Here is a 22,202-nt window from a genome sequence, read left to right as displayed (position 1 = left end):
TTATTCTCTTTTTGAATAACAATTTTACACATTGTTCACTGCCCTTCTTTCCATTACATCTTTTTTCATAATTCTTAGTGACTTTAACATCCAAATAGATAATCCACCCAACACTCTGGCTTCTCAGGCATACAAATCCCCTATGGCAGAGACTGTTAGGTTTTTGTTTTTGTTTTTTTTTACCCAGTAGCTATTCCTCTCTTCTTGTTTATGAACCAAATTCAGGTATCAGGTACAATGTGCAGAGGCAAGGTGGGCCCAGCCAAAATTGAGGATGTTTAAATCAATCACAGTAATTCCATTCTACATTGCCAGTATTGGTTAAGAATTAGGTATGTGACCTGGTTAGAACTAATAGTACCTTGAGAAGAAATCTACTAGGGGACTTCTTGGAAAGGTTTTAATCTCCCATTAAGTGAGAGATACATGAAAAGAAATGAATCTTCCCTTTTTTTTGGTCTCTGGATATGTGAAGAAATAAAGTCTGGAACTTTGGCAGTATTGTGGAATCTTGAGGAGAAAGCCAAGAAAATCATAGAGAAGCCAAAACTGATATCAGCACTGAAAACTGTCTGACTTCTTAAGTGATAATAAATCCATAGTATTTAAGAATTCTATTACTTGTAGCCCAAAACAACCTAGCTGGTAGACTTCTCTCCAGCACAACCACTAAATGGATTGGTCAGCCCCTAGACCAGTGGTTCTCACCTTATGTGAACTTAGAAATGTGTACGTGTGTATGCGGCAGGGGGTTGGGTGGAATTGACACAGTGCTAGGAGATTGCTACAGATATTTAGTGTCTGGGGACCAAGAAAGCTCAATCTCTTACAGAATGTGAAACAGTCTCTCACATCAAAGAATTACCCTGCCCCAAAAGCCTGTAGTTCACCTACTGAGAAATGCTACTGTACACTTTGTCATTATTAATAACTGGAGAGCCTCCAAAATCTTTATAGTTTACTTACTACACGGACTACTTCAATAATTCTTCATTCCCACCAAGAGTGCCAATCCAGTGTTCCTAACACTTTTCAGTCTTTTCTTCCTTATTTACGGTTAGATTCGTTTGTCCATCACTACAATAACTGCTTTCCATAAAACACCTTCAATTTCTTTATCCTTCTCTCCTCCATTGTACTTAGCCTAGAAGGCCCCATCTTGGCTAAATCTTACTCTCCTCCTACTTTGTGCTTTCACCCTAGTAGCTGGAAGTGGCCAGAGAAAACACGGTCATTTAAAATTTACGTCTACTAACCTTAAATAGCTTGGCGATGCCTGAAAATCCTAAAATATTTCCTAGTCCGTTTACTCTTCTCTTCTCTAAACTCACCATTTCATATCTTCTCTTTTTCTTGTTAAAAATCTAATACGTTCTCCACCTTCCTTATTCTCAGCTGATGACTCTGCTTAGCATTTGCTTTATTGTCTGTCTTCTCAAAATAGAATGTAAGCACTGTGAGGGCAGGTATTTTTCCTTTTTCTGTTCATTATTATATACCCAGTCATGTGCAGAACAGTTCCTGTCTCATCAGTGCTCAACAGCATAGCTGATAAATGGATGAATCAGCTTTAACGTTAACCTATGCCATTGTACAAAACAGGTGTTTTCTACAAAAAAGCAATGATCTTATATTTTTGTTGGGTTTGCTTTGTATAAATGATACCAATCACACGTAACAACACTCTCTAGGAATATACTGAAGAATTCAAAACATCAAAAAAACCCTGGGACACAAAAATTTCTCATTCAGAATAGGATGAAGTAGGAAGCAACAAGTCATTGCTCTATTGCTCCTGCTGCAAAAAAATAAAAATACACTATATAATTTGCAAAAATCTTATTTTTACCAACATCATGTATCTGGGAAAGCAAAGAGGACTAAGAAAACTAAATCAGAGAAGGATGAGCCACGCTGAGGTGAAAAGACTATGACAGCTGCCTCTTACTTTGGAAACATATCCAATCCTGTGAGCAAGCTTAGGCTCAAGGTTGCCCTGAATTGAGGGATATTATGCTGGGGAAAAAAAAAATCACAGCTTCTGGAGGATGGGTGGGGCTGGTGCCACAATTTGGAAACCTTAGGATTCCTAAATATGGGGTGCTGTTTTCCTTACAGTATATTTGTTGATCTGGGGACGGCATGGGAAGTTAAGGAGCTTCTACAAGTCAGACTGAAATCTCCGACAGTATTGGAGTATTTCAGAGACAAAGCCTTGCTTCAGAAAGAGGGACTGTCTCAAACACACGGCCAGTCTCCCCATCAAGACATTTGCTAAATTTGGACGTGGCATGGGGTAGAAGGCTGAAGGACAGAATAAATCTCCCACAGTTTATAGAATGAGGGAGAAAGAGCCCCAACCAGAATCCATCTAGTTCTCCCTTCATGACATTTGAAACCAGAGGTAGGTTGAGTTTAATTAAAACTGCAACCCAGCCTTGACCTACCTCAATCCCTGATTGGACAAAGAAAGGAAAATCCTCTCTGGAGTGAAAATAACATAAGCATCATTCTCTATGTTATTTTTATTCATGATATTTGTCATACAATAAAAATTATGAGACATCTGGAAAAGCAGGAATGTGTGATCAATAATCAGAAGAAAAAACCAGAAAAGGAGACAGACCCACAGATGATTCAGGTGTTGGAATTAGCAGACAAGGACTTTAAAATAACTATTACTAACGTGAAAGAAAATAGAGGAAAAGATAGACACAAAGATGAGAAATTTCAACAGAGAATCAAAAACTATAAGAAAGAATCAAATGGATATTCTTGAACTAAAACAGACAATATCTGACATTAAGACTCATTGGATGTACTTAAAATCAGAATAGATACAGCAGAAAACAGGACTAATGAACTTGAAGGCAAGTCAATAGAAAATATGCAAATTAAGCACAAAGAAAACTAAGAATGTAAGGACAGGACAGAGCATAAAAGAAATATGGGACATAGTCCAAAATACACACAATTGGAGTCCCAGAAGAAGCGGAGCGAGTGAATGGGGCAAAAGAAATATCTATAGAAGTTATAGCTTAGAATTTTCCAAAACTGATGAAAGACATCAATCAAGATTCCAGAAGTTCAGTGAATCCCAAAAAGGATTTTATATTAATAAAAAAAAACTACACCTAGGCAGATCATAGTCAAACTGCTTGAAACTGAAGTTCAGAAGAAAATCTTAAAAACAGCCACAGGGAAAAAAAGGATTCATTCAAGAGACCAAGATTAACAGCTGGCTTCTCAAATATAATGGAAATCAGAAAACAATGGAATAACATCTGTAGAGAATTGAAAGAGAAAACTGCTAAGCTAGAATTCTAACCTAGCAAAATATGCCTCAAAAATGAAGGCCAAATAAAGACAACTTAGGCAAACAAAATCTGAGAGATTTTGTCACAACACACACATATCACAAGAAATACTAAAGGAAGTTTTTCAGACTAAAGAAAAATTATTCCAAATGGAAACATGGATCATTAGGAAGAAATAAATGGCACCAAAAGGGTAAATGTGGGTGGGTAAAAAAAATATATTTAAAAAATTAAGGAGTAATAACTATTTAAAGAAACAATAAAATAAATGTATTGAAAGGTTTACAACATAAGATGGAGGTAAAATATATAACAACAATTACATACAGGGCTGCTGTAAGGTTCTTATACTGTTTATAAAGTGGTAAAATACAAATTATTTTTAAAAAAAGATATATAAAGACCTAATAGAAAAAATGGGCAAGAACCTCGAACAGGGACTTCACAGACTGAATATCCTAATGAAGAGTAAATATATGAAAAGATACTCAATATCATACTTATTAGGGAAATGCAAATTAAAATCATAGAGAGATACCACTATACAGACACCAAAATGGCTAAAAGTAAAAAAGCTAACAATATCAAATTCTGATGGGAATATAAAGCAATTGGAACTACTGATACAATCGCTTTGGAAAACTCTTTGACAATACATTTTAAAGCTGAAAATATGCTATCCTACGACCCAGAAATCCTACTCCTAAGTAGATATCCAAGAGAAAATAAATATATATGACCATCAAAAGAAATATATAAGAATATTCACAAAAGCTATGCTTATAATAGTCAATATCTGGAAAAAACCCAAATGTTTACCAACAACAGATTGGATGTTACGGTCTGAATGTTGGTGCATCCTCCAAATTCATATGGTGAAATCCTAACCCCCAAAGATGATGTAATTAGGGGGTGGGGTCTTAGGGAGGTGCTTCAGTTATGAGGGTAGAGTCCTCGTGAATGGGATTAATGCCTTATGAAAGTGAGACCACAGAGATCCCTAGCCCCTTCCACCAGGTGAGGACACAGCAAGAAGGTGCTGCCTATGAACCCTCACTTGACCAAGCTGGCACTTTGATCTTGGACATCCAGGCTCTAGAACTGTGAAAAATAAATTTCTGTTGTTTATAAGCCACCCAATCTGTTGTATTTTGTCATACAAGCCAGAACGGATGAAGATACTGGATAATAAATTTTTAGTATTTATGTACAATTCAATTACCAAACAGCAGTAAAAAAAGAACTATTTATATATACACAACATGGATGAAGCTGACAAACAACACGTTGAGTGAAAGAAGCCAGATACAAATGAGAACATACTGTATGATACCACTTATATGAAGTTCAACAGGGAAAATTAATTAATGGCGAAAAAAATTAGGATAGTGTTTACTTCAGGGTGGTGGGTTACAAACTGGAAAGGGGCATGAGTGAACTTTTATGCTATACTAGAAATGTTCTACATATTGGTTGGAGTAAGGATTACATGTACACAGATATAAACATTTACAAGGCTTACACTTTTAAGTGTGGTTTTTGCATACTTTACTGTATGTATATCACCACTTAAAAATCAAAACAGAGTGACATCAGCATCATGGTGGCATAAGTCATTCCTTTTTTCTCTCCTTTTCAATGTACAACTAATTGGAAATCCATAACCGAACAAAAGTGCCTCTGCACAGCACCAGTACACCCAAAAGATCCCTCCATCTGTGCTTCCAAAAGAGGGTGGACTGGACCTCGGAGGAGGCTACAGAGCCAAGTGAGTTGCAGCAGCAGTGGCAGCAGCAATCTCTCTAGCAAATGAGGTGGAAAGTGAAAGTGGTGAATGAAAGTCAGCCTGGCTTCAAGGGCTGCAGCTGGAGGGACCCCTTTGCTCTTCAGCAACACCTAGATTGCTGAGGAGACACCTCCGTGACTGGAGGGAGGGAAAGGAAAGGGAAGAAGGCAGACAAAGAGAAGTGAAGGAATGCACTTCCTGCTGTCTGCTCATGGACTTCCAGGATTCCCCAACTCGAGGATCCCGCTACCAGGTGGTAGGCATATTCAAAGCCCCAGGTGCCAAGCACACACCTCCCCCCACTAGCTTTTTCATGTGCACTCCAAACTTTAGTGATGAGTCAGCTCAAGTAAGAGAAACCAAACACTTGTGCTATAGTACCACCTTCTGGAAAGCAAATGAAAGGCTTTTGATCACCAAGCTATTGAACTGTTAGAATCAAAATAAACAAAGCCTTATCTAAATAAGAAAGGTGTTTGCTACTTCAAATGTGATGGCAGAGGCACATTTTATGAAACACTAAGAAAAATCATGGTAATACAGTATCACAAAAAGAAAACAACAATTCTTCAGCAACCAAACTCAAACACAAGGAATATTGCAATCTCACTGATAAAGAATTCAAACTGGCTGTTATGAAGAAATTCAACAAGTTACAAGAAAACTCAGAAAGGCAATTCAATGGACTCAGGAATAAAATTAATAAACAGAAGGAGTACATTACTAAAGAGATTAAAATTATAAAAAACAGAACCAAATAAAAATTATGGAGCTGAAGAACTCAATAAATGAGACAAAAAGTACATTAGAAAGTATTGGAAATAGAGCAGATCTGATGGAAGAGAGAATAAGTGATCTGGAGGATAGGAATTTAGAAATGATTCAGGTGGAAAGGAGAGAGAACTAAGATTTCTAAAAACTGAAGAAATTCTACGAGAGCTGTCAGACTCCGTTAGAAAAGCCAACATAAGAATAATGGTTATACTAGAAGCAGAAGAGAGGGAGAAGGGGGCAGAGAGTTTACTTAAAGAAATAATAGCTGAGAACGTCCCAAACCTGGAGAAGAAGTCGGACATACAAGTCCATGAAGCTAATAGAACACCTTACTATCTCAATGCAAAAAGACTTTCTCCAACACACATTATAATGAAACTCTCAAAAGTCAATGATAAAGTAAGACTTTTAAAGGCCACCAGGGAAAAAAGAAAGTAACCTACAGAGGAACCCCCATTAGGCTAACAGCAGATTTCTCAGCAAAAACTCTACAGGCCAGGAGAGTGAAATGACATATTCAAAGTACTGAAAGATAAAAACCACCAGCCAAGAATACTCTATCTGTGTAAGTTATCCTTCAGATATGAAGAAGAAATAAAGGCTTTCCAAGACAAACAAAAGCTGAAGGAGTTCTCCACCACCAGACCTGCCTTACAAGAAATGCTGAAAGGAGCTCTTCAAACTGAAATGAAAAGAAGAAAATACACAAAACTGTGATTAAGGTAATAAAATAGGCAGTCAGAATTAGAAAACTGCAACTTTATTTTAGAACAGTGTGTTAAACACTTAATTATAGCATAAATGTTAAGGGAAAAGAGCATTAAAATAACTATAGCTTCTACAATTTGGTAACGAATTCACAGCATAAAAAGAGATAATTTGTGACATCAGAAATATAAAAGGCAAGGAGTAAAAGGATGGAACCTTTCTAGGCAAATGAAGGTAAGTTGCTATCATCAGAAAAAGGACTATTTTATCTATGAGATGTTTTATGAAAACTTCATGGTAACCACAAAGCAAAAATCTAGAGCATAGATACAAAGCATAAAAAAGGGGGAGAATGAGCAAATCACCATAGAAAACCACCAACTTACAAAGGTAAACAAAAACAGAAGGCAAAAGAAACAATGGAGATACAAAATGACCAGAACACAAAGATACAATGGCAGTAGTAAATTCTTTCATGTTAATAATCACCCTAAACGTAAAAGAATTGGGCTCAACAATCAAAAGGCACAGTGGCTGGACAGATAAGAAAATAAGACCAACTATATGCTGCCTACAGGAGACTCATTTCAGCTCTAAAGACACATGTAGGCTCAAAGTGAAGGGATGGAAGATGATATTCCAAGCAAGCAGAAACCAAAACAAAGTGTGTGAGCCATACTTATATCAGACAAAATACTTTAAGCCAAAAATGGTAACAGACAAAGGTCATTATGTAATGATAAAGGGGTCAATACAATAAGAAGATATAGCAATTGTAAACATATATGCTCCCAACACCTGAGCACTGAAATATACTAAACAAAATACTAAAAGATCTTAAGGGAGAAATAGACAACCATACAGTGATAGTAGGGGACTTCAATACCCCATTATCAGCAATAGATAAATCATCCAGACAGAAAATCAACAAAGAAACATTGGAATTGAACCATACTTTAGAACAAATGGACTTAATAGACATATACAGAACATTCCATCCAACAGCAGCAGAATATACATTCTTCTCAAGTGCATACGGAACATTCTCCAGCACAGATCACATGATAGGACACAAAACAAATCTTAGCAAACTTAAAAAGATTAAAATCATACCAACTATCTTTTCTGACCATAATGGTGTGTAACTACAAATCAACAACAAGAGGAAAGTGAGAAGATCTACAAATATGTGGAAACTAAACAACACACTTTTGAACAACCAATGAGTCAAAGAAGAAATCAAGAGAAATAAAAAATTATCTCAAAACAAATGAAAATGGAAATACAATATATTAAATTTGTGGAGTCCAGCAAAAGCATTTCTGAGAGGAAAGTTTATAGCAATAAATGCATATATTAAGAAATGAGAAAGATCTCAAATAAACAACCTAACTTTACACCTCAAGGAACTACCAAAAAAAGAACAAATTAAGCCCAAAGTTAGCAGAAGGCAGGAAATAAAGATCAGAGCAGAAATAAATGAAATAGAGACCAGAAAAACAACAGAAAGGATGAATGAAACTAAGAGCTGGTTCTTTGAAAAGATAAACAAAATTGACAAACATTTACCTAGACTAAGAAATAAAGAGAGAAGATTCAAATAAATAAAATTAGAAATGAAAGAGGAGAGATTACAACTAATACTACACAACTACATAGGACCATAAGAGACTACTATGAACAATTATATGCCAAGAAATTACATAACCTAGAAGAAATGGACACATTTCTAGAAACACACAATCTACCAAGACTGAATCAGGAAGAAATAGAAAATCTGAACAGACCAATAACAAGTAAAAAGATTGACTCAGTAATCAAAAACCTCCCAACACAGAAAATCCCAGGACCAGAGAGCTTCACTGGTGAATTCTGCCAAACATTTAAAGAAGAATTAACATCAATCCTCCTCAAACTCTTCCAAAATATTTAGGAGGAGGGAACACTTCCAAACTTATTCTATGAGGCCAGCATTATCTTCCTACTAAAACCAGATAAGGAGATCATAAGAAAAGAAAACTATAGAGCAATATCCCTGATGAATATAAATGCAAAAAATTCCTCAACAAAATATTAGCAAACCGAATTGAAGAACAAATTAAAAGGATTATACACCATGACCAAGTGGGATTTATCTCTAGGATGCAAGGATGGTTCAACATACACAAATCAATAAATGTAATACATCACATCAATAAAATGAAAGATAAAAATCACATGACCATCTCAATAGAAGAAAAAGCATTTAACAAAATACAACATCCTTTCATGATAAAAATCCTTAACAGATTAGGTATAGAAGGAACATACCTCAACACAATAAAGGCCATATATGACAAACCCACAGCTAACACTATCCTTAAGGGAGAAAAACTGAAAGCTTTTCCTCAATGATCAGAAAGAAGACAAGGATGTCCACTCTCATTACTCTTATTCAACATAGTACTGGAAGTTCTAGCTAAAGCAATTAGGCAAGACAAAGAAATAAAAGGCATCCAAATCAGAAAGAAAGAAGCAAAACTGTCACTATTTGCTGATGATATGATTTTATATATTGAAAATCCCAAAGAGTCAACTAAAAAACTGTTGGAATTAATCAACAATTTCAGTAAAATTGAAGGGTACAAAGTCAACATACAGAAATCAGTTGCATTCTTTTACTCTAATGATGAAACATCTGAAAAAGAAATAAATGAAACTATCCCACTCACAACAGTATCAAAAACAATAAAATAATCAGGAATAAATTTAACCAAAGAAGTGAAAGATCTTTACAATGAAAACCATAAGATTTTGCTGAAAGAAATCAAAGAAGACACAAACAAATGGAAAGACATCTTGTATTCATGGATCAGAAGAATTACTATTGTTAAAATGTCCATACTCCCCAAAGTTATCTACAGATTCAACACAATATCTATCAAAATACCAAAGGCATTCTTCACAGAAATAGAAGACACAATCCTAAAATAGGTGTTGAACCACAAAAGACCCTGAGCCAAAGCAATCCTGAGAAAAAAGAACAAAGCCAGAGGTATCATGCTTCCTGATGTCAAACTATACTACAAACCGTAGTAATAAAAACAGCATGGTACTGGCATAGAAATAGACACATAGACCAATGGAACAGAACAGAGAGCCCAGAATTAAATCCCAGGGTATATGGTTAGCTAATATTCAACAAGGGAGCCAAGAACACTCAATGGGGAAAGGACAGTCTCCTCAACAAATGGTGCTGGGAAAACTAGAGAAACACACAACAATGAAATTGGACCCCTATCTCACAAAAATTAACTCAAAATGGATCAAAGACTTAAACATAAGACCTGATACCATAAAACTCCTAGAAGAAAACATCGAGAAGAAGCTCCTTGACATTGGTTTTGGAAATGATTTTTCGGATATAACACCAAAAGCACAAACAACAAAAAAACAAAAATCAACAAAGAGGACTACATCAAACTCAAAAGCTTCTGTACATCAAAAGAAACAATTAACAAAATGAAAAGACCACCTACAGAATGGGATAAAATTTTTGTAAACCATATATTGGATAAGGGACTAATATTCAAAATGTATAAAGAACTCATACAACTTAATAAAAAAATTTTGATTAAAAAAATGGGCAGAAGAACTAAATAGATATTTTTCCAAAGAGGACATCACAATGGCCAACAGGCACATGAAAAGACAGTCAACCACACTAATCATCAGGAAATGCAAATCAAAAGGTGAGGTGAGATATCACCTCACACCTGTCAGAACGTCTATCATCAGGAAGACAAGAGACAACAGGTACTGGTGAGGATGTGGTGAAAAGGGAGTCCTTACACACTGCTGGTGGGAATGTAAACTGGTCCAACCACTATGGAAAACAATATGGAGGTTCCTCAAAAAATTTAAACAGCTCTACCATATGATCCAGCAATTCCCCTTCTGGATATATACCCAAAGGAAATGAAAACAGGATTTCAAAGAGATATCTGCACTCCCGTGTTTACTGTAGCATTATTCTCAATAGCCAACATATGGAAACAACCTAAATGCAAATCAGTGGGTGAATGGATAAAAAAGATGTGGTGTACACACACACACACACACACACAGTGAAATATTATTCAGCCATGAGAAAGGAAGAAATCCTCCTATTTGCAACATGGATGGACCTTGAGCACATTTTGCTGAGTGAGATATGTCAGAATATAAGTGTTATACTAGGATGAGAAGGGTTCCTTTTTTCCTAGTAGTCCCATTTTCCTCTCCCCAGAGGTATTTCTTCCCACACATTTATATTCATACATACGTGAGAAACAGATGCTATTTTGTTGTTCACTGTTAATTTCATGAGTTTACATAAATGGTATTACACCGTATTCTGCATCAATTTCTATAACTTGATATTTCCCACTTAACAAAAAGAAAATTTCCTTTTGCGATAAAACAATCACTTATAATAAACAATTCCTAACACTGTGAGTCCAATCCAAAAAGGAAAATATCATCTTTAAAACACACTTACCTTGAAGTTTTCTACTAAGTTCAAGCTTTTCCTGTTCAAGGCGCTTAATTCTTCTTTCATAAGCTTCGGTGGCTAAATTGTTGTCTAGAGTCCTCTGAACATGAACGTCAACATCCAGTGAAGCGGGGCCAGCGGTCACTCTCAAACAGCTCCGATCAGAAAGAACACTGAAGAAGAGGAAAAAAAAGTGGATTTACACTGAAACAAAAAGTTTGAAGAAAAAAGATAACCTTTCGAAATTGTTCATTTAAAACACGGATTTGAGTATCTAGTTACAGTCAGCCACCTAGAATGACTGTAATATACATTTTTTTGCAAATGTGTATTGCAAAAACACCAGAAATGACTTTTTAGAAAAATGAAAACTTAATCACCCAAATTATCTTTAATTTATTTTAAATAACCACAAACTATAAAATGAAGTTTGCTGAAGGGTTATTGGTAGTTTAAAACAATGTGACCAGGTAAGTGAAACAGTAGTCAAGAGCACCAACCACGGTTTCTCTACCAGAATTTGGAATTCGAAAGAGAAATGCTTTCTTTAATTCAACACAATTTAATTAAAAATATTTGAAGGGCTGGACACTTGGCAGTGAGCAAAAGTGACAAAACTTGCCCATGTAGAGCTTATATTCCAGTGACAGAGACAAAAATAAACAAGATAAGTAAAACATTCAGTACACTAGACAGTGTTCAATCCTCAGGAGAAAACATGAAGCAGGAAAGGGGGAAATGAACTATTGAGGGGGAGGAAATAAAAATTTAGACAAAGTGGTCAGGAAAGTCATCACTCAGAAAGTAACTCTGAATAAAGTCCAGAGAGTAAGGGGCCCAGCCAAGGGAATATGAGGGGGAAGAACATTCCAGGCAGATGGAACAGAAGTGCAAAAGCCCTCAGAGAGGAGTATGTCTGGCACGTTCATGGGCCAGAAAGGAGACCTTTGTGCCTGGAGTGGAGTGAGCAAAGGAAACAGCAGTAGGAAACAGAATCAGAAAGATAAATATACATATCACTTGATATAGTGGTAAGAACTATAAGACACATATATACATAACTTGATAAAGTTTTAAGAACTTTGGTTTGGAGTTAAGATACGAAGCCACTGGAGCTCGGGTGGTGGGGATTGGTCCTGAACAGGGGAGTGACATGTTCTGACTTATCTTTTAGCAGGATCATTCAAACAGGTTCAGAGAAATAGAAGAAATGACATTATGAACATCTGAAGTAGGTGGTTAAGAGAGATTTTAAGCAGAAGAGGGGAGAGAGGTCTCAGCTGGAGATGCACATTTAGGAGTCATCAGCAAAAATCTGGGAGAGCACCAGAGAGCATAAATGGAAAACACGCAAGGACTATGCCATGGGACGCTGCGAGATTAGGAGGTATCCGATGTGGAGACTGAGAACGAGTGGCCAGAGAGGTAAGAAGAAATGAGGCAAGTGCCCTGGAAGCTAAGAGAAGAAAATGTTTTAACGAGAAGGTGCTGTGACAACTAAGATGAGACTAGGCAAATAAGCAAGACTAGGACTGAAAGATGATCACTAAATTTAGCAACATGGAGCTCAGTGGTGACATCAACAAAAGCAGTTTGCACGAAGCAATGGGAGCACAAACCTGCCTGGAGTGGTGTCAAGAGAGAACAGTATGAGAAAAATGGACAAAATATAGACAACAGTTTGAGGTAATTTTGCTATAACGTGGAGCAGAGAAATGGTTGGTAGCAGGTAAAGACAGTTGGATTAAGAGAGATTTTATCTTTCACTTTATGATGGGAGGAAAAACTGCATGTTTGTGAGCTAATGGGAATGATCTTATTATGCAAATGACACAGAAAGGGAAAAACTTACGATGTAATAGAGAGCAATGCACTAGAGTAGGCAAGAGCAGACAGAAGGGGTGGGCCTTAGCTCGGAGCTCACACGGTTCATCCATAAAAAGAAGAGTATATGGTCCAGAGGTGGGTGGGTGGTAACTGTGGTGATGGGAGCTTGAGGAAGTTGTCTGCTATTTCCTTAACCTCTCAGTGAAAGAGGAAGCGAGATCATCAGGTGAGAGTGAGGAGGTTTCAGAGGAAAGTATAAGGTATGAAGTAGTTATCTAGGAAAGTAAAAGAGCGAACACACTAGGGTAATACAGTATACTTGCCAGGCAGCAATAAGGGGCACTTGAGGTTGGTAATCCCCAACTTAAAGTGAGACCAGTAAGAATGGTCAGATATTTTCCTCTAGACACTTTGACTGGCACAAGTACAGACAGAATATGCAATTGTAATAATGAATGTCAACTTAGAATGAGAGACAGGCAAAGAACTGACGGGGCACACACGGAGTGATTATAATCATTCTCAATGGAATTTAAACTGGGTAAGGAGGCAAGAGAAAATACAAGTGGAATGAAGGTAAGTGAAAAGATGCTTAAGATTAACAAGTTGAAAGTTCCAATGCTTTGACACCTAGAGAATACTTATTCAACAGCATGGGACTCTTCTAATACTTGCCCCAATGCTAACAGATTCTGAGCTCTCTATTTGTCCTATTCTTTCTCCTCCAAAATGAGCTAAGATTCTTATATGTTCTATTCATTTTGTAATGTCTAACTTTTTCCAGCAGTAGATTCATCTTATTTTTTTTTAATTTTTGATTTACAAGGCTCTCTTATACACTATATATTCTAAAACCTCAATTCTTTTTAATTTGCTTTAAATTGTCCAAATTATGTTAACTTTTCAAACTTACCAGCTACTAGTATATGTAAAACCAACAAACGGTAGATGGTGGCCAGAAAATGCAGTATGTGTTGGCGGAGGCATCGTTTCCTAAAGGAGGAAAAAACACATGGTAAGAAATAAATAACTATGACTTGTAGGTTGGGCTATAAATATTAACTGTCAAAAGGAAATATGTGACCGTTCAATTCAGAAACAATGATAAGTTTGGTACAGACGTTTAGTGATAAAAAATTTAGGCCATAAACTTTAGTGCTCTTGTAAAATTCTAATAAAATGAAAATAAAGATTGCAGGTCTGACTGATATTGAAAGTAGGGTCATTATTCATGTATTCCACATTTGTGAATTTGCCTAGTCACTAAAATTTCTTTGCACCCCAAATCAGTCCTCACAGTACTTTTGCGATTATTTGCAGACACGTGCAGAGCAAAGAAACATTTGAGTTGTTCACGCACATGTCCCCAGCTGGCACCGAACAAGGAACACTCTGCCTTCTTGTTTCTGCTGTCACATTGTAAACGAGGGGTCTTTTCAAGGTCTACGTGTGCCATGTTTTTTGCATTTTCGTGCTTTTTACGGGTGATTTCACTGTTTAAATGGCTTCCAAACATAATGCTGAAGTGCCATTTATTGTTCCTAAGCAAGAAGGCTATGATGTGCCTTACAAAAAAAATACGCGTGTTAGATAAGCTTCGTTCAGGCATGAGTTACAGTGCTATTGACCGTGAGTTCAATGTTAATTAATCAACAATATATATTAAATAATGTGTCCTTAAATAGAAACACACATCAAACAAGGTTATGTATTGATCAGTTGATGGAAATGTTGCGACCAGAGGCTCACAGGAACCTAACCCTGTATTTCCCCGCAGAGCAATGGTTCAATATTCACTAATACAGTGTTCTCGGCAACTTTACTGAACATAACTCCCACAAATAATCAGAATCTATTTAATTTGGAATGACTCACAATTTCTGTTAACAGTAAATATAATTCTTGTAATAAATGACTGATGAGGAAAGTCCATTTAATTCTTTCTTGTGAGGGCCAGAGAGGAAAGCACAAGAGAAATTCTAACCTGCCTTGACTATGGAACTTACTGAACAGTGAAAAGTGATATAAAATTAATATAAAAACTCTTAGTACAGAATTAAAACCATAAGAAATAAAATAATCAAATAAAAATAAAAGTTCAAATTAAAAAGGCTAAAAAGGTGGGGCTGGCCCGGTGGCGCAAGCAGTTAAGTGTGCGCGCTCCACTGCGGCGGCCCAGGGTTCGCTGGCCCGGATCCCGGGCACGCACCGACGCACTGCTTGGCAAGCCATGCTGTGGCGGCGTCCCATATAAAGTGGAGGAAGATGGGCACAGATGTTAGCCCAGGGCCGTCTTCCTCAGCAAAAAAAGAGGAGGATTGGCGGATGTTAGCACAGGGCTGATCTCCTCACAAAAAAAAAAAAAAAGGCTAAAAAGGTAAAAAAACATAAAAATTTTATGTTCTTATTTTCCTAAATTTTAATTTACTACAACCTAATGGTTTAGAGCAGAGGTTGACAAGCTGTGCTGGCCTGTTTTAGTACGGCCCACAGGCTAAAAACGGTTGAATATTTCGCTAATCAGCTGGTTGGCCACTTGCCCCAAACACAGCTATAACTTCAGGCTAGTAGGGCTGGATTTTCCTTCCCCATTTCCGACCGAGGTTGCTAATGTTAGTGGCAGCACCACTGGGCACAGGTATTTAGCTCTCCAAAGCAAGTCAGCCCCCTCAGGCAGCCAAGCTGCTGCTTTTAATAAGCAGCTCCACGCTAGCAGTCCTACTGTCCCAACCAAGCTAAAGGAAGGGGGTAGGGGGCTCTTTTTAACCAAAGTTCAGAGTTTTTCATAAATAAATGCTTCTCAGTTTATTTACTTTAGGTTGATTTGTCAAGCCCTGAAATGGTTATTTTTGACAATTTTATCCCATTTCATGATATTTTTCAAGGAGAGATTTGCAAACCTCTTCACTCTGCCTTCATGAAGTCCACACTTAAAAAAAGCATCTAATTTGTCCTCATCTTAGGAAACCTAACGGCATAACTAGTCTTAGGAAACCTAATGGCATAACTAACCTAGAAGTAAATCTTTGAATTTTAATTTTGCTCCTAGTCACGAATAACTATGCTCACCTCAGTTAATTCTCTTAATTTCTTGACTTATGAGAGAATAAATACTACAACCATGATAACTGTTTAACTGAGAATTGATAAGGTGGTCCATAAAATTGCTTTTAACCATATTAAAAGGAAACAGAGGGACAGAACTTCTTCACAATGGCATACTTACAGAATTCTTTAAACAATCATCATCCACATCAAAATTTGATGTATCTGTTGGACTACTAACTTCTGGAATATACGGTGCTTCACAGTTTTGAATATTATCCCAGTCAATTCCATTGAAAAATGGGTGTTTCTTAAAGTCTTCTATTCCATTTTGACCAAGTCGATGTTCTCTGCTACAAATGAGCCTTCGAATAAGATCCTTTGCATTTTCAGACACATCAGTCACTTGAGCTGGAAACTGAAACCTCTCCTAAACAGAGAATAATAGAAATTAAATATAAATCAGTATTTAACTTACTAAGTAAGTTGGTTAACATTTATTTTTTTTAAAATACATTTTCTTTTAAAAATATCTAAGTGTATACTGGTACAAAGTACTGATAGTAAAAAAGATACAGGGATGAATGAGAAAAGATCATTTGCCTAAAACAACTTTTAATTTCATTTGTGACTTAGTCATACATGCACTGTAGAAAGAATAAATTAAATGCTAAAATACCTTAGAATGAAGATAATTTATTAAAAGTGGTAGAATTTGACTCATTATTTCAATAGGGTGTAGATGGACTGATGATGTTCATGTAAGTCACATACCAATGATTAAGTAATAATAATAAACACTTTTTAAAAATGTAGTATGTACTTGACACGATTGGAAGTGCTTTACTCTTTTAACTCATTTAATCCTCATAGCAATCGTCTAAGGTCATTACTACTTTATCCTAATTTATAGAAGAGGAAACAAAGGCACAGAGATTTCAAGCAATTTGGGATTTGAACTGATGCTGTCTGACTCCAGAATCCATGCTCTTAACAACCATGTTCTAGTATAATGATTTCTCTCTGAAATGCTTTACATGCTATTTACAACTTTGTAGCTACTTCCTGTCTTTTAACTGTTCATAACTATTTAGCAGATTATCTTAAACTGATTTATGTATATGCGAAGCAACTAACCATAATGGTATCTCCAGAACAAATTAAAAAGCATAGATAGTCACTCCCTTCATGGGATATTCCTATTCATACTCCAGGTCTTTGCAAGTGCTCAAAATCCTCTGAGACCAATCAATCACACCTTCCTCTTCTTACTATGAACAACCTATTTCTATTTCACTTGGTACTAAACTGATTAAAGTTTTATCAATTCGTTCCTGTTATGCACCTAGATTGTTTCCAATGTTTCCAATGTTTCGTGATCATAAATAATACTGGAATCGGTATCCTCATACATACATCTTTGCTCTACGGAATATTTCCTTAGGGTAGATGCCCAGAACTGAAGTTGCTTAATCAAAAGTTCTAACCATTTTTTTTAAGGTTCTAGATTCATACTTCTAAACCTCTTGACAGAAACGTTACATCAATTTATATTCCTTCTAACAGTGTCCATCTCACTGGATTATTTACAGTACAAAGTACTATTTTTCTTTTCACCTTTGCCGATTTGACAAGGGAAAAAAAAGAATCTCATTCTTATTTTAATTTGCATTTCATTTATTACTACTAAGGTTGAGAATTTTTAAAATGCATTCTAGTCATGATTATACTTATACTGTTGTAGCAATGATAATAAATTGTCTGCTTATGATCTTTGTTATCCTACTGGAGACACCATTCAATTTCCTACTTACTAGTATCTCTAATAAAATACAGGAAAAGGTTAGAACTAATAATTCTACGTATAAATTATAGATTTTGACTATTCACGTTTGTCATGTCCCCTATTAGCATAGAAGTTAGATTGTTTATTGTTTTTAGAAAAATATTTTCTTTTTAAATATCACATCACTTTAAATGCATTATATGTATTATTTACCACATTAATTTGAAAAATAGTAAAACATACTAACTTTGTGATTCATGATTTTTCCATATGTCTCCACCAGAGATTCTGCATAAAATGGTGTTTCTCCATAAAGCATTTCATACATACAGACCCCCAAAGACCACCAGTCACATTCAGGTCCATATCTGCCTTTTCCATCTTCCATGGCTTGAAGGATTTCAGGAGAGATATAATCTGGAGTTCCAACAGCCACGGAGGACTGGACCTGAGAAAGTTCACATTTTTAGTAATCTACTATAATATATTAGAAACAAATAATAATTTTAAGTTAAAAATATTAACATTTACTTAGATATACAACAGACATTATCTCATAACAACTACAACTTTGCATTATTGGAATTTAGCCTCCTTGTACAAATAAATTAAATTTCATATAATCTCCACACTAACAGTTCTCCAGGTTTCAGAACACTATACATATAACACTTTTATTACAGCTGTTACTTAATTGACTACATTTAGGGTAACAATATGATTTGAACACCACAGTCATTAACAACAAACTGAATATTTAGTTTAGAACATTCTTATTATTGATATTATCTGTGCAACATGTACATATAAAAAAATGGAACTGTGAAAATTTTACTATTAATTAGACAGGAAAAAAAAAAAACCAGCTAATACTTATAAGCAGCCTGGAGATTATTTTAAAACACATTAGTAGAAACCTAATGAAATAAATGTTAACAATACCCTGCAAACTACTTATTAACTTAAAAAATTATAAAAGGGGAAAAATATATCCTTCAAAAAATAAAATCCCAATAGAGAAAAATAGTTGGGAATATAATTAGGGCAAGTTAGATGTAAGTTAAAAAATAATAGCTAAAAAGATCTTGGGCACATATCTTGTAAGGTATTCCAAAGTAAAAGAAAATTGGTTCTTTCTATGTTTTAAAAGAACATATCAGAAAATGAACATTCTCAAGGTAGAATAATAGTTAATATTCTGGATTTTCTGGACTAAATTACCATTCCTAATAATCATTAGAATAGACTTCCTCTCTGGCAATACTGAAATTAAATAACTTGAAAACTCTTCCATTACAAACTATTAAAAGTACTAGATAAAATATAACCATTTTTATAAACATATAAATAAGCTTTTAAAAAAGAGAAATTCTTAGGGGCCAGCAATCAAGAAATGGTTGAGAACCAGGGTGGTGAGCATTAGAGCAGGAGTGGGGTTGGGGAACTGTCAGTTTTCATTTTCTAGGTACTTGGATTTTAACATATAAGTGAGGACAAAAGGAAAGACCTTAAGCTTACATGAGGTTTGAAGTGAGAGGTTGCCCTATATAACCTTTACCCTAAAGGGTACATTTTAAGTGAAAAAGTGAATTATAAAAATCTGCCACTCAGCAGAGAAAGATAAGACATTTTGTTTGTCTTGATTGTGGCTGATATGTGAAGAAAAATTCCTCCCCTAGAAACTCATAACGTTAGGTCACACAGTCCCACCACTTGGGATTCTAATTCACAGTGTTTCTGTGGTCCAGAAGTTCTCAAGCCAAGAAACTAGCAAAAACACTGGACCACGTTAGGTGCCCTAGAAAACTGAGCATAACAAATTCAGAACTACTCTGAAGGACACATTCTCAAGCTTGGTCACAGATAATCCTCACACAAAAAAGCCCACTGAAGATGAGCTCACAATCTAGTAACATAAACTAAATGAGGAAACATTCCATTATGAGCAAAAGTCAGAAATCCAAACAAACAACACAATTAGACCCCTAACAACAATCAGTTCCACTTCATGAAATAAGTATGTTTAAAATTATTAAAGACATTTTAAAAAATCAAAAGCATAAGAAAAGAAAAGGAGATGAAAAAATCAAATAGAAGTCCTAGAAATGAAAAAAAACACAAAAACTAGTCATTGAAATAAAGAACACAGTGAATAGGTAAAAGACATGAAAAGATAAATAAAACCAGATGCACTTCTATACAAACTGTAGTTAAACTGCAGAGCACCAAAGGCAAAGGGATCTTAAAAACACTGAAGAATAAAGGAAGATCACTTACCAAGGAATGACAATAGACTGACACCTGAATTATTAATACTAACATAGCAGTCAGAAGAAAATGGAACTGTATCTTCAAAGTGATAAGACAAAATAATTGTTAATATTATATTCCCTACCTAAATTATGACACAAGAATGAGGGTTAAATAAAGACATTTTCACACCAAGACTCGGTGAACTACCATGTATAGACCCTTTCAGATAAACAGAAGTACTAAAAGACACACTTCAGATCACAAGAAATTTAACCCAGATGGAAGAATGTGATACTAGAAGCAATTGTGAAGAAAATGTTAGTAAACTTGACCATACATCTCAATGGCCATTAACTGGGTAAAATAATGATGAAGAGGAGGAGGAAGAGGAAAAGGAAGAGTAGAAACCACAGGAGGAAGAGGAGCAGGAGGAAAGCAGGTGGAGCAGGAGGAGGGAAAGCAGGAACACTTACTTCAAGGTTGAGAAATAAGATGGAACTAAAATACCAGAAAACAATAACATGCTACTGAAGGAGCAATTAAGATTAAAGTGTTCTAAGTTTCTTGTTTTTATAATTTTTAATTTTTAATTATTATTTTTAATTGTGGTAAAATACCCGTAACATAAAATTTATCATCATAACCATTTCTAAGTGTACAGTTCAGTGGCATTAAGTATATTTACATAGTTGTGCAACCATCACCACCATGCATCTCTAGAAGTCTTTTCATCTTGCAAAACTGAAACTCTGTACCCATTAAACAATAACTCCCCTATGCCCCCCTCCTCCCAGGTACTGGCAACCACTATTGTACTTTCTATCTATGAATTTGACTACCCCAACGACCTCATATAAGTGAAATCATACAATATTTGTCCTTTTGTGTCTGGCTTATATCACTTAGCATAATGTTATCAAGGATTACATGTTGTAGCACATGTCAGAATTCCCTTCCTTTTAAGATTGAATAATATTCCATTGTATGTATCTACCACATTTTCTTTATCTATTCACCTGTTGATGGACATTTGGGTTGCTTTAAATTCCTTGGCTATTGTGAACAATGCTGCTATGAACATGGGTGTACAAATATCTCTTTGAGTCCCTGCTTTCAGTTCTGTGGAATATATACCCAGAAGTGAAATTGCTGGATCACAAGGGAATTCTATTTTTAATTTTTTGAAGAATTGTCATACTGTTTTCCAGAGTGGCTACAGCATTTTACATTCCTACTAACAGAGCACAAGGATTTCAATTTTTCCACATCTTCACCAACACTTGTTATTTTCTGTTTTGTTTTTGTTTTTTTTTTTTAGATAGTAGCCATCCTAATGGGTATGGGGTAGTATCTCATTATGGTTTTGGTTTGCATTTCCCTATTGACTGGAGATATGTTTGCTGGCAATTTGCATATCTTCTTAGGAGAAATGTCTATTGAAGTTCTTTGCTCATTTTGAATAGGGTTGTTTGTTTCTTATTGAGTTGTACAAGTTCTTTATATATTCTGGATATTAATGTCTTATCTGACATATGATTTGCAACTATTTTCTCCCATTCCATAGGTTGCCTTTTCACTACAATGATTGTGTCCTTGGATGTACAGAAATTTTTAACAGTGATGTAGTCGAATTTATCTGTTTCTTTTGTTGCCTGCTGTTTAGTGTCATATCCAAGAAATCACTGCCAAATCCAATGTCATAAAGCTTTCCCCCATGTTTTCTTGTAAGAGTTTTATATTTTTAGCTCTTATATTTAGGTCTTTGATCCAGTTTGAGTTAATTTTTGCATAGGGTATAAGATAAACTAAGTTTCTTGTTTTGATTAGGAATATGATGGAGAAACTGATTAACTCTAGACTTTAGGTAAACTATAAATGCTAAAAATGTAAAGCTAAACATTAAAATATATGAAATAAAATATATAACTTCCAAAGACGTAAAGAAAAAGAGAAATAAAACTAAACTTGACCAAGCCAATAGAAGGCAAGAAAGAAGGAAAAAAACAAAGCATGCATGCAAACAAATAAGCAAAACTTACAGTAAACAGCACAAGAAACTAGAAATAAATACAAATACACTGATAATCACAAAATTCATAAATGGATTAAATTCACCTATTAAAAGACAGCATCGTCACACTGGATCATAAATAAAACCAAAAGGAATAAATTTTTAAAAAAATCAGCAATGAT

General features: G+C 35.4%; 1 protein-coding gene across 7 annotated transcripts in view; it reads right to left on the bottom strand.

Annotated features, from left to right (window-relative positions):
* Nucleotides 1-22,202, bottom strand: part of CDC42BPA (CDC42 binding protein kinase alpha) — a 310,403-nt gene that overhangs the window by 141,297 nt on the left and 146,904 nt on the right. For all 7 annotated transcript variants that reach the window (XM_058533588.1, XM_058533583.1, XM_058533582.1 and 4 more), the window contains exons 7-10: nt 18,004-18,204; nt 16,152-16,400; nt 13,839-13,918; nt 11,105-11,271 (exon numbers count right to left, since the gene is read on the bottom strand). In XM_058533588.1, coding sequence (XP_058389571.1) covers nt 11,105-11,271; nt 13,839-13,918; nt 16,152-16,400; nt 18,004-18,204 — 697 coding nt within the window. The remainder of the gene's footprint in view (nt 1-11,104; nt 11,272-13,838; nt 13,919-16,151; nt 16,401-18,003; nt 18,205-22,202) is intronic.

Source organism: Diceros bicornis, chromosome 38, assembly GCF_020826845.1.
Source record: "Diceros bicornis minor isolate mBicDic1 chromosome 38, mDicBic1.mat.cur, whole genome shotgun sequence".
In the NCBI taxonomy this organism is placed as follows: Eukaryota; Metazoa; Chordata; class Mammalia; order Perissodactyla; family Rhinocerotidae; genus Diceros; species Diceros bicornis.
This window is presented reverse-complemented; position numbering and strand designations above follow the sequence as displayed.